Source organism: Aulonocara sp. 'chitande type north' Nkhata Bay, linkage group LG20 (genome assembly GCF_057382095.1).
Source record: "Aulonocara sp. 'chitande type north' Nkhata Bay isolate Kocher_YH1m ecotype deep benthic linkage group LG20, A_spYH_male_GT1.1, whole genome shotgun sequence".
NCBI classification, from domain to species: Eukaryota; Metazoa; Chordata; class Actinopteri; order Cichliformes; family Cichlidae; genus Aulonocara; species Aulonocara sp. 'chitande type north' Nkhata Bay.
In genome coordinates this window covers 31,733,409-31,750,452 of record NC_141363.1, presented here as the reverse complement: position 1 = coordinate 31,750,452, position 17,044 = coordinate 31,733,409, and the positions used below count along the sequence as shown (strand labels likewise).

The window sequence follows — 17,044 nt, the reverse complement described above, 5'->3', positions numbered from 1 at the left end:
AAGAGTGCGAGGTACTTATTTTTTATTGTAAAAAAATCATTAGTGTGCTCTGTTTGTTACAGTGAAGTGATGCTACAACACAATTATATAAAAACCCAGAGAAAGAGATAATGATCCATTTTCTGTCGTGTTTCTGAAAGATAAATCATCGCCACATTTCATTTCACGTCACATGATGCTGAACAAGCACAGTGTGTGCAAATGTGTGGTTTTGTAGCCTGATTTGAATCTCAGGCTACAAAGCCGGTAATGTGTTTACCTCACATTACCGGCTCTTTCTTAACAGAAATCTTTGCTTTCTTGTGACATGCTGGCTTGGCTTTCAAGTTCCCCACGGTTCCTGTACATTCAGTTTTTACTTTAGTCTTTTTGCATGGCATTTTTTCCTCTTCACCATCTTCATCTTTCACTGGTTGCTTTAGATGTGCCATCTCTTTGAGGCTTTGGAACTTCTTGAGGTCTGAACAAAACAAAACCTGAAGCAAGAGAGACACTCTGTGGTTACAGGGGACCTGCTATAAGAGACAGACAGTTTGCAGAAATTGACACTCACAGACTGCGCCCAGCCAGCGTAGGGTCCCCACAGCTTTCGAAAAAAATCTCCTGTGTAGAAATATTAGATTGAACATTTTATTACCAGTGTTTAAAACCAGGGCTTAAACCATACCATTAAACAGGTATGTGAATACTGACCAATATCTCTGTTTAGTTTCTCTGTGATACTCTTCTGTCCATTGTTGGCAGCGTATTTATAGTCACGTTTAGCAATCTGCCACACATGTGTGTCAACAGGTACAGCCTCTGGCTTATCCAGGGACATCAGACATACACAGTCTGCCACCTAAAATATGACACAAAGCCTTGATTGTATGTTAGCAGTTAACATCACATTTTTTTTGCCTTTTCTCCCCCCAAAAATATCTGCTGTACCTTTGTACCAACGCCAGGAAGAGTGCGAAGAGCATCACGGGCCTCTAGATATGGGATGCTGCGTAAACCTTCAAGCCACTGAGGCCCATGGTTGTCCAGAATCTGCTTCGCACTCTGCTGGATAAACCGAGCCCTGTATCCAAAACCAAGATCCCTAAGACGTGCCTCTATGCTGCTGTCTGATAAGAACAGTAAATGAAACAACATAGAACATAGTTGTGGTCAGAAGTTTTCACAAACTCATCATGGGCATGAATATCGTGGTAATTTGGGGCTTTTAAGGATTTCTTTGAACTGTTCTTTTTACAGATGTGGAAACACTATTTACTTTTCTATTACTATAAGGCCTGGAAGAATACCCAAACTGTCACCCTCGGATGAGAAGAAATTGGCTAGGACATTCAGAAATTTGCAGCTCACATGGACAAACCAACTGCTATCTGCAGGAAAGGTTTTATAGTCCGTTGAGATGAGGATTGAGCTTTTTGGCCACAATGACAGTAGCTATGTTTGAACGAGTAAAGGTGAGATTTTCATACCTAAAAACACTGTACAAGCTGTCAAGCGTGGTGGTGGCAGCATGATGCTCTGGGTCTGTTTTGCAGCAAATGATACTGGTACATTGCACAAAGTGGATGGACTAATATGGAGGAGGACTACCTCCAAATTCTTCAACTTCATCTCAAATCAACAGCTGAAACTTGAACACAGTTAAATTCAAACTTGTCCACCTGATTCTTGTTTTTAAAGTCGTTAAAGATGTACACTGGGTGCTGGTTTAGTGAGCAGGTGACCATAAGTCATATGGCCAGAAATCAGCAGCCCGACCTGAGGCCCTTTGCTTTATGTCTTCCTTTCTCTCTCCACTTTCCTATCTGTTTCTACTATCATTAAAGGCAAATGCCAACAAAATTAATATAAAAATAGATGAGTCAGTTAATGTTAATAAAAAAAACTAGTGGGATGAATATCTTCAGACTCTCAGTATCGTCTTCATCTGACAGTAAAGGTTTTGATAAGATTACAAACATAGATTTAAGTTCTGTGGCAAAACTTTTCAAGCACCTGCAAGCGCAGACAGGGAAGGAAAGTCGTGGTATGAGGTCTGATCAAGCTGGCACAGGGGTGAGCCCAGAGCCTGACACAGTCTGTCCACCATGCCCTGAATCCGAGAGATGTGGTTGTTGGAAGTGCAAATGAAGGAAAACAGGCATTCTGTGGGGTCCTGGCGCAGCATTCGCACACCTGCAGGAAACCCCCCCCACAAAAAAGTATTTATGAAATTTGATAAAACATAGCAGTAACACCTTACTGTGTAATAAGTGATATGTAGTAGCAAGGCTGTGCAAACACAAACTCACACACTGACCTTTGAAGACCTCTGCAATGTGTTTGAAGTGACAATCTGCTGCTCCCCACTCCTTGTGCAGGTCCCCCATCCTCACATCCAGCTGGAAGTAATCTCTCAGCATCTCTTCGTCCAGCTCTCTATTCTGTACTGAAGAAACAGCCAAAGGCTCATCTTCTTCCTTCTCTGGAGCACATTTGAATCTCTTCTCTGCTGTATTTTTGTCCAAGACAGAAACACCAACTCTTCTCTTCCTGTCACTTCCCTCCTTCTGCTTGTCCTGGTTGTTGTACACGTGGTACCAAAGAGTCTCATCTGTTTGGGTCAGAGTCCAAACAAGCCCTCCCATCACACCGGTCCAGTGTCCTTCTGTTGTTTCCCTCCATCTGCGGGAATGAGATGTGAGTTAATTCAAAGACTTTAAACCGCTTCAACTTGCATTTGATGTTTAAAGGCTGGACGTGATTTTGACCATCTTACCGGAAGGATTGTCCACACGCAAGAGTGAGATCGAGACGCAATTCGGACTTCGAACAAGACATAGACCTCCACATTTTTGATCCAGATGACAGCACCGCATGTTTGGCCATAATTCTGCTGTTTACAGTTTCTGTTTAGTGATTAATAACAAACTTTACAGTAAAGTAAAGTCTTTTTAAACGCATAGTAGTGTAATCCGGCGTGTATGGTAGGTTACAATAATAAATACAGAAGTATTTTCCAGGAAGCTACGCGGCATTCCAGTAAATAACTTTCACGGAGATGTTTTGGCATAGATTATGATGGACGACAAAGACCTTACACTGAGTCGGAAAGGCGCAATTATTTTATATGAAAAGTTGTGAAAAGTATAAATTTTCCGTAATAATTGTTTAAAATATTATCTAGTATAGATAACAAGTAATGATCCTCAAAAATTCATATTGTCAGGAATTACTAAAATCTGATGCAACATCACCCAGATTCCGGTAACCCGTCCCTCACTGGTGTCAACACAAATCCTGATTGGTTCTTACGATCGTAGTAGGCGGTAATCTTAGTAAATCTCCTTTACGATTGGTCAGTGAGATCCAAACCCGCAGAGTTCTATTGGCTAATATTCTTTGTACTTCACGTTTTTTTTCTTTCCAGAGGAAGTGGTCTCTGGTCTCTCTTTAGGAAGCAAAGTCGTGTGTGGCGGTGGTGTGTCTGTGCTGTTCCGATTTTAACCGGTGAATTCGGCGGGATAATGGCAGATACGCTGACACTTTTCACGTCCATTGGACTCAGCGAGCAGAAAGCGAAAGAAACTCTGAAGAATGACTCGCTGAGTTCTTCCCTGAAGGAGGCAATTACTCAGGTTGGTCCTAACGCTTATGGGGTAACTCAACTACCTGAATGCACAGCTGTGAAAACGACTGACACTTGACTGTACAGCTCAGCTGTATACAAACTTCTCATTTATTTATGCTACACTGGTTATAGTTTTAGATAGACCTACCCTGACCTTCTTGTAACTTTTGTGTACATTACGCCATAGTTACACTTTTACTTTCATATTTCTTTAGTTGGTAGTAAACCATCCATTATTTTATCTTTATTAGGCCCCCAGGGTCAAGATAAGGAAAGTAGTGATTATTAGCAATTTCCTTATTTGTCTTTAACAAATTCTTAATAATTCTTAAATTTCCTCTCTGTTTTCAATAGGCCCAACGTGTCCATGGGGCCTCAGGAGTGGACAAAGCCATGGGTACATTGCTGTACAGTATGGCATCTCGCCTTAAAGACACCAAACGCCTGGCATTTCTTTCAGAAAGTATAGCTCAGCGTAAGATCTGCACAGAACTACAGCTTGCAGGTAAATTATCAAAGTTTTGGAAGTCAAGCAAAAGTGAAAGTGAATGTCTACAAGATACTAGTGAGACCTGCTGTTTGGAAGTTATGGTACTCACAAAGATAACAAGAGGTCGAGCTGGGGGTGGCAAACTTCAAGATGATGTGATAATTTGGTTTAGAAATAAGTATATCAGAAGAGCAGGTCAGGTTGAGTGTGCAGTGAGCAGAGGAGCTGCCAGGAACAGAGAAGATCCATAGATGTAGTGAAGGAGGACATCCAGAGGGTTGGTGTGATAGAAGAGGATGCTAGGGATCGGGTGAGATGGAAGTAGATGATCTGTTGTGGTGACCCCTAAAGAGAGCGACTGAAAGAAGGTCTGTTGTGGACCCAGTTTTAACCAGCAAAGTTTTCCAAAAATATTTTAAACATAATTTGTGCTCCAATTATATTATGATCTGAGTCAAATTACTGCAAATTTTTTTCACAAATTCTTTTTAAGCACAATATTTGTGAAATAAATATAAAGTGCTCAGGAAAAAATACTCTGAAAGCAACAAGGAATACTAATGTCGATGATGGACCAAATCAAAGAACTAAAAAACCCAATTAAGGAGAAAGACAAGACAATCCAGTTTTTGGAAAGGAAGGTGGACGATCTAGAACAGCAGGCTCGACTTGAGGAAGTGATTATTACGGGTCTGGAAACTAAACACAGGAGTTATGCGAGAGTCACCGAGTCTGGGACCGGTGCAAAAAGAGGAGAAGACGAGCCCTCGACGGAGGAGCTACAGTCGTTGGAACGGGAGGTTGTGGAATTCTTTTCGAATAAAAAACTTCCCCTGCATAGTAATAATATATCTGCATGCTATACCCTTCCTAGGAGGCACACTAATGCTCCTCCAGCAATTGTAGTGAGATTTGTAAACCGTAAACACAAAGTTGACTTGCTGAGGCAGTCCAGCCTTTTGAGAGGAAGCGGAGTATATTTGAATGAACATCTTATAAAAAGAAATGCAGATATTGCTAGACAAGCTCGCATATTACGGAAGGAGACAAAGATTCAAGCAACCTGGACCAGGAACTGTAAAGTGATGATTAAACTTAATGGAACACCAGTAGAAGCCAAGGTTATAACGATTAAGGATCTTGGGGAATTGGACATTTATACGAGATAACATTACCAAGATAGGCAGACGGTTACGACCAATCATGACTATGAGCTTAAAAACAATTAGTTCATCCTTTACAAGAACAGATGCTACTTCGGGTGGAAAAGGACAAAAGGAAGTTGTAAATTGGACATGGAAGAAGATAAGATCAACGGACTTTAAAATATGTCGATAAATAAATGTGCGATTGTTAAGGATCCCTTTCTTTTTTGAGGTCAAATAGATATTCTTAGAATAATTATGCATAATGCTCGATGACTCAGATCATAAACCATATGATTTTGAAGCAGGTATTGACCCTGAAAGGAATGTGCTTAATACAATTAATGTCACATGTAAAGATTATACAGAGGAGCAATTCAGGGATAAGGTTGAAATAGCTAATACATTTTCATTAATTGATATTAATTGCAGAGGTCTTTATAGAAGTTTTGCTTCGATTGAAGATTTTCTGTATAGTTTGAGGCAAGTTCCAAATAATTTCTCTGTCTGAAACATGGTTAGATGAGAATAGGGGTTGTCATTTTTGTATCAAAGGGTACGATTTATACTTTGTAAATAGAACTAAGAAGAAGGCAAGTCCTTCTTTTGACCCATTTTGCCAAAGGAAAGGAAGTTGCCTAATAATTATGCACACCTGATATAGGGTGTTGATGTCATTAGACCACACCCCTTCTCATTACAGAGATGCACATCACCTAATATGCTTAATTGGTAGTAGGCTTTTGAGCCTATACAGCTTGGAGTAAGACAACATGCATGAAGAGGATGATGTGGACAAAATACTCATTTGCCTAATAATTCTGCACTCCCTGTATATATATGTGTGTGTGTGTGTGTGTGTGTGTGTGTGTGTGTGTGTGTGTGTGTGTGTGTGTGTGTGTGTGATTAAACTATATACAGGGGTGCACATAAGTGGTCTGCAGGTGCACATTCGCTGTCAAAATAAAAGACGCGCACCAGATAAGAAGTTGCAACGCCAGTTTGCGTACATAAGATTTTCTGGAGGAGGACAGACATTTGATTAGAACTCTTAAAGATGTCAAAGAAGCAAGCTCCTTTAAGCAATTAAAGGAGCTTGCATGGTGGGAATCTCTCACTACATTAGTTCTCTTTGGTGGTCCTCCACCTCCAAAGAAATGCCAGAAAGAGTCCGAACCGCAAAAGAAGTGCGTATACTCAGAAAAGTGGTTGCAGGAGGTGATATAAATACTTATAAAAATAAGTTGGTATTAATATTGAGGAAAGCCAAGAAAGACTATTATAATAAACTTTTTCAGGAAAACGAGAATAATATTAAGGGCATTTGGAATATTTTTAAAGAAGTATTGGGTAACAAGAACACACCCTCAGATCGGCCTATTTATTTCATTAAGAATAATCAAGTTGTCGATGACAAGATTGAAGTAGCAAACGAATTCAGTTCCTTTTTTGTAAATGTTGGGCCTACTTTAGCAAATTTAATTAGAAAATATGACGACCCAGACTATGAGGAAGTCTGGAAAGGAGAAAGTAGAGTGGTTAATTCCTTATTCTTAGCTGATATTACCATAAAAGAAATAGTAGCAATTGTAGAAAACTTTAAAAATAAAAAATCTACTGACTGTGATGGTATAGACATGGTTATAATTAAAAAGACTTTAGACTGTATAAGTATTCCTCTTTGCTTTATTTTTAATCTCTCGTTACAATCAGGAGTATTTCCTGATCGTAAGTGGCAAAAGTGATACCCTTATATAAATCAGGAGATAAGCATAGTTTTAACAACTATAGGCCAGTGTCTCTTTTGTCACAGTTTTCAAAAGTGCTTGAAAAACGTTTTGCGCAAAGACTTGATAGTTTTATTGAAAAAAAATCAACTAATAAATGAAAATCCATTTGGATTTCGTAAAAATAGATCAACGGCATTAGCATCATTGACGATATTTCATCTGCAACCCATAATAATAAATACACAGTTGGGGTATTCGTTGATTTAAAAAGAGCTTTTGACACGTTACAACATTCTATTTTGATTTCTAAATTGTATAATTATGGTGTGAGATCAGTGGCATTGAATTGGTTAAGGAGTTATTTAGAAAATATGTACATTATCTCGGCAATACCTCTGAAAGATTGAAGATTGTATGTGGCGTTCCTCAAGGTTCTATTTTGGGACCTAAACTTTTTAATTTATATATTAATGATATCTGTGATGTATCAAAAAGGTTAAATTTTATTTTATTTGCAGATGACACAAATTGTTATTGCTCTGGAGAGAATTTGAAAGATTTGGTTGAAATTATGATTTCTGAGATGTTAAGATTAAAAAAATGGTTTGATATAAATAAATTATCTTTGAATCTGACAAAAACGAAATTCATGTTATTTGGCAATTGTGTAAAGGAGGAAGAAGTCATTATGTCCATTAATGGAGAATTGATTGAAAGAGTTACTGAATTTCGCTTTTTGGGTGTAATAGTAGATGAAAATTTGACGTGGAAATCACATATTTAGTATATTAGAAAGGAAGATGGTTAAAAACATTTATATTTTGGGAAATGTAAGAGATTTATTAGACTACAAAACAATGCACATTTTATATTTTTAACTTTTTTTCTTATACTTTAGTTACTGTGTCAAAGTTTGGGGGAATACATATGAGAATACTATAAAACCTCTAAACTTATTACAGAAGAAAGCACTACGAATGATTCATAACGTTAAATATAGAGAACATACAAATAAATTCTTTATAAAATCAAAATTATTAAAATTAGGAGATTTAGTGAAACTACGGACACTATTAATTATGTTTAAGGCTAAAAATAATATTTTGCCTTTTAAGTTACAAAGAGTATTTTTAATGTGTTCGGGGGGAGAAGACAGCAGAAGGAAATTTTATTTTAAGCAGCTAGGACTACACAAAGATTAATGAGTCCAACGGTTAGGGGTATACGACTGTGGAACTCTCTTCATTATAATTTAAAGAATTGTATACATTTAAATGTTTTAAAAAGTGTTACATGTCTAAAATGATAACTCAATATGAAGAATGTGAATGAAATTGGAGTTAATTGAAAAAGGATCCATTATTTTTTTGCCTCATTTATTTTAGTTACTTATCTTTTCTCCTTGTTACTATGTGGAGTGGTATATTCTGATTGTAAATTGGTTGTTTGGTTTGAGATCCTTAATTAGAAAATAATGACATCCCACAGCTCAGTTACATCATCATTATATCCTTATTGCTTCTCGTCTTTGTGATGCGTTCATGGTGCACATGTAAAGTTGCAGTTGCAGTATTTTAATATCTAGAAAGCAACTGAGGAGGAGCAAGCATAAACATCATAACATTTTTGTTTGTTTGTCTGTTTTTAAGTGGCATGTAATTTGAAATGTAACTCTTCAAGCTGCTCAAATATCAGCAAACACACAAACATTGTGATTTCGCCTATTTAAATGATTATTTTAAGGTGATGAATGGATTAGGTTCACTCACCAAATTTTATGTTTTGTACTAGTTTTATAGTATCTAGGTGTTGGTAAATCAGCAATATACCCTATGAAACTTGAGAAAAAAATTACCAGAAGTAGTGAATGCCAGATTATCAGCACAGGTCAGCTGATCATAGTGTCACAAAACGAGTTATGTGTTTGATTCCAAAGGCATTCTTTCTCCGTGCTGCACCGATACACTCAGTCGTGGGGTTCCTCGACTTGTCAGATACTACTCGTGTGTGTGTGTGTGTGTGTGTGTGCGCGCGCGCGCGTGTATATGAAACCGAGATTACATAAACCACTTCCTGAATATTTTTTTTGTAGCTGCTTTGGACTTTGTGAAGGGTCATCCACAAGACCCCATCAACCAGAAGGAGTTTGACGAAGCATGTGGAGTGGGTGTAGTCATAACACCTGAGCAGATTGAGGAAGCAGTGAGTGTTCTAGCCAAAAGTGTGTCTTTTTACGTGCTGTACTGGGTGTGGTATGCACTGTAACTGTGTAATGTACTGTAGGTAGAAGCTGTGATTAAAAAGCACAAGGATCAACTGCTAAAGGAGAGGTACCACTTCAACATGGGACTGCTAATGGGTATGAGCTCCCACCTTTTGGTTAAATATTATTGCAGCTGCTGAAGCCTATCAGCCAAAAATAATTTCTCACTGAGCCTCTGTGTCTGGTGCAGGTGAAGCACGCACTGCTCTAAAATGGGCTGATGGCAAGGTGATCAAGAATGAGGTGGACATGCAGGTATGTCTGGGAAAAGATCCTTCTGTTATTGCAATGTCATTGTGGTTAAGTATTTGCAGTGAAGGTCGCTGGGATTCTTTCAAATAATAAAGCTCTGGCTTTCATCTTAAAGGTTCTGCACCTCTTAGGACCCAAAACAGAGGCTGACCTAGAAAAGAAGCCCAAGGTAAAAGTGGTGTATCTTATTAAAAAGTTGAACATTTCTGGAGCCATTTTTATGCAAATTCTTTGCTGTCTTGGGGTAAAACATTGTCCAGCAGATAGTTAATCTACACACACAAAAAGCCAATCAACTAAATGATATGTAGTGTGTTTAAGCTTCAGAATGAGTTAATTTTGTAAGTTCTGTGTAGAGCTGAGGTAGAAATGCATTGCATGATTTTTTTGGTCTGTAATTAATATGGGGGCGATCGTGGCTCAAGAGTTGGGCGTTCGCCTTGTAATCGGAAGGTTGCCGGTTCGAGCCCCGGCTTGGACAGTCTCGGTCGTTGTGTCCTTGGGCAAGACACTTCACCCGTTGCCTACTGGTGGTGGTCGGAGGGCCCGGTGGCGCCAGTGTCCGGCAGCCTCGCCTCTGTCAGTGCGCCCCAGGGCGGCTGTGGCTACGATGTAGCTTGCCATCACCTGTGTGTGAATGGGTGGATGACTGGATATGTAAAGCGCTTTGGGGTCCTTAGGGACTAGTAAAGCGCTATATAAATACAGGCCATTTACCATTTACCAATATATAATCATCTTTCAGGCACAGAAAGCTAAAGTCACAGAGAATGACGTGAAGGTGAAGAAAGAGGAGGTGGCGGTGAACGGTAAGCAGCAAAGTCAAAAACAGACAGGGGTGCTTTTGTCTTGAAGTACTTTTTAAAACTGTTTATTGATTGTTTAGGTGATGCAGTCTCTGGGGAGGGCAAGTCACTAATGGAGCAGCTCAGAGGAGAGGCACTGAAGTTCCATAAACCAGGTGAGGGCAATTAGAAATGAAATGATCTTGTTGCACCTGAAAAAGGTTTCCTTAATCTGTTCACACTGCAGCCCTCAATGTTTCTTAAAAAATTAACCAACAAAGCTATGTGTATGGGAATGCTTATTTGTGTATCAATGTGCTCGGACATTAGACAGACTTTCCCTTGCTGGTTTCCTGGTTTAAAAAGTCAGATTGAGCCCATGTAAGAATGGAGCACTCCTCACCACCAGCTTTTCTAGCATTCATGTGAAAAGGGGGACTTTTGTCAATGTGTCTACTTGGTTATTGTGACTTTGAACTATGTTTATTTCTTTGTTCTTGACCGCGCAGGAGAAAATTATACAACTGAGGGCTACGTGATCACACCGAATACAATGAATTTGCTTAAAAAGCACCTGGAGTTCACAGGTGGACAGGTATAATATTTTCGCGACTTGAATGAACTGTTACAAATCTTACATAGTTAAAAAAAAAAACATTGATCCCATTTACCTGTCTTGGCATGTCTTTAGATACGTACCCGTTTTCCTCCTGAGCCCAACGGTATCCTTCACATTGGGCATGCCAAAGCTATCAACTTTAATTTTGGCTATGCAAAGGTAAGTTAATTTCTTCTTCAACACCATATAAGCTTTTGAATGTTCTCTTGTGCAGGTGTTTACTCTAAACATTGTGTTCCCCCATAGGCAAATAATGGAATTTGCTTCCTGAGGTATGATGACACAAATCCTGAGAAGGAAGAGGAGAAATACTTCACTGCCATCAAGGATATGGTGGAGTGGCTGGGTAAGTTTTTTGTGCATAAATGTTTTGATGTTCTTGGGCACATTCTCTACATTCATGGAGCCATTGTCATATCCCTGTTTTGCTCACACAGGCTACAAACCTTATGCCGTCACACACGCTTCTGACAATTTTCAGCAACTCTATGACCTTGCTGTGGATCTTATTCGCAGGTGAGTGCAGGATATGTGGAGATGTTGGTGCACGGATGGTGTTTGACTCATTTCTTTTCTCCGCCTTCAGGGGTCACGCGTATGTGTGCCATCAGAAAGGCGAGGAGCTGAAAGGCCATAATGTTCCTCAATCACCGTGGAGAGATCGACCCATCGAAGAGTCGCTGGTGCTGTTTGAGAGGATGAAGAAGGGCCTGTTTGCTGAGGGAGAGGCCACCCTCAGGATGAAGATGGTCATGGAGGATGGAAAGATGGATCCTGTGGCATACCGAATAAAATACACACCGCATCATCGGACAGGAGATGAATGGTATAAATAAAAAAAACCCACAACATCTTTTCTCACAACAATGTATTCCTAGTGAACTTGCTTTATCTTTCTTTGCAGGTGCATCTATCCTACCTATGACTACACTCACTGTCTGTGTGACTCCATTGAAAATATTTCACACTCACTGTGTACCAAAGAGTTTCAAGCCAGGTATACAGGACTTTTTTCCCCCCATCTTCATTAGGTTCATTTTAGCTTTTGCTGGATTCTTACAGAATGACATTACTGTTTTTGTTGTTGACCTTTTTGTGATTCTGTCAGGCGTTCATCATATTACTGGCTGTGTAACGCTCTGGATCTGTACTGCCCTGTGCAGTGGGAATATGGGCGGCTGAACCTCACCTACACTGTTGTGTCCAAGAGGAAAATCATCAAACTGGTCGAGACGGGCGTTGTCAGGTAAAGTAGGATTTCTTTTTGACATTTTTTTTTCAGACTTAATTATTTACTTTGTAATGCAAATTAATAGAAGTGGCAAGGAAATATGCTGCTTTTAAGGGCTGCTGAGGCACTCCATCTCTTTGTAAAATAATGTAACAAGTTTATTTTTAGGTGTAGGCAGGAAAAGATAGACCAACGTGTTTCAACTCTTAAGTGTTAATCAGAGTCTGGTAAACATAAAGTCATTGAGGATTAAAGGCCATGGGTAACAAAAAATCTGCAGCAAGGTATGTGACCCCTAGAGGGGATTGTAATCAAAGAACAAAGACCCTCACATGTCAAAGAAATTATATAAAAAATATTTTACAAAGCAGTGTGGAAAAATAAAAAAATAAATGTGAATTTGTAATAGATCATAATAAAAAGGCTAGAATTCAACTATTAGACTGTACATATATTCACATACTATGCTTATGATTCAACAGTTTTATTTTTCTATTCATAATTTAATTTAAAATAACCTTATTTTAAGCACAGAGCTGAATCTAAAACACAAGGTTAGCTATGTTAACATGGCAAAAAAAACTGAACATACTGGTTATTAATCACTATTAAGGACTCGTTACCTGCCCAGGATTTGCCCAAACTCTTAGCCAGTAATAGCTGGGATAGGCTTCAGCCCCACAGTCCTGAATTGGATAAGGAGATCCATAGATAAAGCCAATTTTATTTATTTAACCCCCTAAGACCCGAACTCTTCCACGGCATGCATTTTTAATTTCTCTTTGATATTTGGGCATATTGGGTCCCGATGAATGTAAAAACAAAGAATTACCAGATTTATTTATTTATTTTACCTTTGTTTTTAAGAAAAATAAAAGCCACATATGAGGATATTCGTTTAAAATTTTGATAGAACAGTAGCAGTATAATGTCCTCGAAAGTGGATATTAGGCCCTTGTAGAGCAAAATTGAGTATTTTGGTCTAAATAACCCAAAATGTGATGTCCACACATGTGGACGTCAGGTCCTAGGAGGTTAATTTAGTTATTTAAATCAGTGGCCTTATGTCATTAACATAAAATGTAGCTGAAAGTCTGTCTTTTAGATTTGAGAATAATATCAACTTTGTGTTGAAAGTCAACACTGGCATATAACTACATATTAAATGTCTACCTGTGTATCCCTACCTGGTAAAGTGTTTTATATTTCCAGTTTTTTGTTACCATTCAACTAAAGCCCTTTTACTTAATTGTCATAGAGATAAACTCTAAAGTCACTTCTGATTTCATTGTTAGAATAACATAAAAGGCTTTATGCACTATTTCCTTTTAATTAGATACCTTGAGATTAACTGAAAAAGCTGTAGAAATCAAAACTTTTACAGAAAAGTTAGCTGTATGCTTTTGTTTTGGTTTTTTTCCCCTCACATGTCGCATGAGATGCTGTATTGCACAAAATGTTTAGACAAACTAAAGCAGACTTTGTGGTTCAGCAGTGGTAGCAGTTTCATAGCCTGGGGATGGCCTGTCCATCTGCACAGAGCTCTGTTTTCTATGGAGGCGATGTACAAAGTATGTGGTATAACCAGTCTGTGGGCTGTTGTTGGTCCATGGAGAAGTTATAACATACAAAGAGCTGAAGTGAAACTGAGCAGCAGCTGTCTCTGCTTTTCGTACTGATTTTTGATCTAGCTTTGTAAACTAATCAGCATTCGGCAGACACATCATTTGCGTCCAGTAATGTGCAGTGGGGATTTTGGAAGACTGCACAGGAGCAGGTCTGGTGTTGGTTTAAAACCCTTTCCGCTCGCTGTCTGAACAGAAACATGCACGGAGACGAACACGTTTGCAGGACCATAATTTAGGCTTAAGAGTAAAAACCCTTACGTCAGAGCTTCCACCAGATATAGACCACTCAAATTAAGAATTCAGCCCCACTGTATTCAGTTAGTAGAATTCGAAAATCATTTAATTGTGTAGCACTCTAAATAGAAACATTTCTAAGGCTTGCAATGCAAAAAAACTTTTTCCAGACTTAGTTTTTCCCTGATATAACAGGACAAAATATTGGGACAAACCTGTACATGACATTTATCCGAAAGCAGCACATCCAACAAAAGCTGACTTCAGCAGCTCTCTGGATTCACCAATGTTTTAAACTCCATATCTGAGTAGGACCTTAGTTTTCCCCAAGCATGTTAAAAGCTATTAAAACAAACTAGTTAATTACTTCATTGTAGGGAATTGATGCAGCCTTTTGACCACAGCTATTGTTGTGATGTCTTCATTGTGCATAGCCTGCGTTAAGTAACTCTTAAATATTTGTTTCTAATTACAGAGACTGGGATGATCCCAGACTCTTCACTCTGACTGCACTGAGGAGAAGAGGGTTTCCCCCAGAAGCGATCAACAACTTCTGTGCACGAGTAGGCAAAATGAATGCAATGATGAACTTTTGGATGCCACAACAAGTCCCATTCATAAGTGCTGTGCTAACACTGTACACATCTCACAGGTGGGAGTCACAGTTTCCCAAACGACGACCGAGCCCCACTTACTGGAGGCGTGTGTGAGGGATGTGCTGAATGAAACAGCACCTCGAACCATGGCTGTGCTAGAACCACTCAAAGTCACCATAACGAACCTTCCTGACAACTTCAAGGTTTGTACATTGCTTATAAAACAAATCGCTTGACCTAGTATATTCTTTCACATTATATTTTAGGAGAAAATAATCCTTCTGTCTTCTCTTTCAGACAGATGTACGAGTCCCGGACTTCCCTGCCGACGAAGCTAAGGGCAGCCACACGGTTCCTTTCACGCGCACAGTCTTCATTGAACAAAGTGACTTCAGAGAGGTCAGAGAGGAGAAACCTCCAAATAAATGATTTTAAAAAGCAGCAATTCTTTGTGCTCTTTTTGGTTTTGAGATGGGCAACGATTATGAGGTTATTCTCTTCTTTGGCAGGTCATGGAAAAGGGCTACAAGCGCCTGACTCCAGAACAACCTGTAGGCCTGAGGCATGCTGGGTATGTCATCTCTGTCCAGAAAATCATCAAGGTAAGACTCAGTTTCACCAAGTAGACAATATAAAATAAAATTAAAATGTGTTTTCCATGCTCTAATCCTGTAAAAACATAAACAGGCCCTTCAAACTTTTCTTCATCACAATATATTTGTGAAGGTTTTACATATATCTGTCCAGTCAAACGACATAGTTTTATAAAAATATGATCTAGTTATATTAAACAAGAGGTTGTATTCTAGAATATTCAATTGCGGCAGTAAAATGTCATTATTACTTCATTATCTGGTTTATGACACACATGTTGCTCTGAACCATTTCTCAGGACACTCAGGGCAAAGTGGTGGAACTGGAGGTGACCTGCTGCAGTTCTGAGACCGCAGAGAAACCGAAGGCCTTTATCCACTGGGTCAGTGAGCCACTGGTGTGTGAAGTGCGCCTCTATGATAGACTGTAAGTCACAAACAATTACCCATCATTCACAAACATTTCACAAATAATATAACTAGAGAATTCACCTAACCAAGTATCTCCTTGTATCCGTAGCTTCTTGCACAAACATCCAGAAGATCCATCTGAAGTGCCTAATGGCTTCCTGAGTGACATCAACCCTGTGAGTATCTCTGAACTACAACAGAAGGCTTTTGAAGTGTCAGCAGTCACATCGATTTCTTAATTTGTTTCTTCATTTTTTTTTAAATTTAGGATTCCCTGCAAGTGATCAGTAGTGCCTTAGTGGACACCTCAGTCAAGAGAGCAAAGGTTTTTGATAAATTCCAGTTTGAAAGAGTCGGCTACTTCTCCGTGGACTCAGACAGCACTGCAGATAAGGTACGGAAAGATTTTTTTTATTTTTTATTTATTTATTTAAAACGAGGTTTGTACAAATTTGTGGAAGCTTCTATTTCAATTAACTTTAGTTAATTCTTTGATAGTCTTGGTCTGGATTAAAAACATTTATGCAATATGAGCTGAAACCTTTTTCCTTCTTTCACTGCAGCTCATCTTCAACAGAACAGTTACCCTGAAAGAAGACCCTGGGAAGATCTGATTGACTTGAGATTAAGCCACTCTTCCTGCTTCAGAGATGCATGTTCAGATTTGCTTGCATTACATCAATGTGTAATATCAGCAAAGGCACAGACTGAGTCAGATGAGATACTGGAATATTTTTTTCAGGGATTTATCACTCAGAAACGAAACAAAATTATATTCCTCAGCTATGATCTTATTCATCACAAAAGCGCTGCAGCATGACTTTGACCTAGCTCATTTGCTCAGTAATCATTAAGTCTTTTTTTTTTTTCTATACTTGCCACAATAATATTCACTTACAGTGTTTTCTCTTGTTTTTTGAATGGATGAAGCTTTCATCATTGTTCAACAAGGGCTGTTTGTGTATATTATGTGAAGCTGGTGTTACACATATGTGATGCTCTCAAATGCCACACGTGACTTTTTTATATATATAGATTCAGAGGCTGCCAAAGCATCATGTTTTTTAAGACTAGGCAGATTGAACATGTGTCCTTTGGACTGGAGCAAAGAATAAATAATTCTACAAACTGCAGCGTCCATGTGTATTCATGCTGGTTCGGGATACTTAGTTTTGTGTGTGTGCGTGCGCATCGGGGGTTCTATCAGTATTAATATTGAGTATTTTTCTTAGCTGGAATGCTTATTAAGAAGGAAGGAACATAACAATAACCATTGAGAAAAAATATAATACTGGACCACTATTGATACCTACTAAGCATGTTAGTGGTGCTTGCAGTGCAACCTGTGAGCCCATGGTGGACCTTGGAGACATTTTTATATTGCTTGTGAGCAACAGCAAGAATGAACTGCTATACAGTTGATGTCATGTTGTAACATGGCAGCAAAAACTCAAGAC

General features: G+C 38.8%; 2 protein-coding genes across 2 annotated transcripts; one reads left to right on the top strand and one right to left on the bottom strand.

Moving 5' to 3' along the window:
* ogg1 (8-oxoguanine DNA glycosylase) lies at window positions 1–3,239 on the bottom strand. Its single transcript, XM_086277231.1, has 7 exons — window positions 2,759–3,239; window positions 2,300–2,664; window positions 1,996–2,175; window positions 931–1,109; window positions 694–841; window positions 554–603; window positions 1–476 (listed from the first exon to the last, which is right to left on the bottom strand). Exons 1-7 carry the CDS (start codon window positions 2,866–2,868, stop codon window positions 261–263), a joined length of 1,248 nt encoding a protein of 415 aa, XP_086133357.1. The 5' UTR covers window positions 2,869–3,239; the 3' UTR covers window positions 1–260.
* On the top strand, window positions 2,571–16,718 carry qars1 (glutaminyl-tRNA synthetase 1). Its single transcript, XM_086277230.1, has 24 exons — window positions 2,571–2,679; window positions 3,410–3,617; window positions 3,965–4,115; window positions 9,068–9,177; window positions 9,259–9,334; window positions 9,429–9,493; window positions 9,606–9,659; window positions 10,236–10,299; window positions 10,377–10,451; window positions 10,785–10,870; window positions 10,967–11,053; window positions 11,141–11,240; window positions 11,332–11,410; window positions 11,481–11,720; window positions 11,799–11,891; window positions 12,003–12,140; window positions 14,463–14,550; window positions 14,640–14,786; window positions 14,881–14,982; window positions 15,093–15,185; window positions 15,476–15,603; window positions 15,697–15,763; window positions 15,856–15,981; window positions 16,151–16,718. The coding sequence occupies exons 2-24, from the start codon at window positions 3,507–3,509 to the stop codon at window positions 16,199–16,201; spliced, it is 2,331 nt and encodes a 776-aa protein (XP_086133356.1). The 5' UTR covers window positions 2,571–2,679; window positions 3,410–3,506; the 3' UTR covers window positions 16,202–16,718.
* The last annotated feature ends 326 nt before the right edge of the window (window positions 16,719–17,044 follow it).

Coding starts and splice junctions, on each gene's coding strand:
- ogg1 (XM_086277231.1), bottom strand. CDS start 2,868: ATGGCCAAACATGCGGTGCTGTCATCTGGATCAAAAATGTGGAGGTCT. Junction 1,110..1,995: donor TTCCCTGTCTGCGCTTGCAG/GTGCTTGAAAAG, acceptor TGTTCTTATCAG/ACAGCAGCATAGAGGCACGT. Junction 477..553: donor ACGCTGGCTGGGCGCAGTCT/GTGAGTGTCAAT, acceptor CTCTTGCTTCAG/GTTTTGTTTTGTTCAGACCT.
- qars1 (XM_086277230.1), top strand. CDS start 3,507: ATGGCAGATACGCTGACACTTTTCACGTCCATTGGACTCAGCGAGCAG. Junction 14,787..14,880: donor ACCTTCCTGACAACTTCAAG/GTTTGTACATTG, acceptor CTTCTCTTTCAG/ACAGATGTACGAGTCCCGGA. Junction 15,764..15,855: donor TCCTGAGTGACATCAACCCT/GTGAGTATCTCT, acceptor TTTTAAATTTAG/GATTCCCTGCAAGTGATCAG.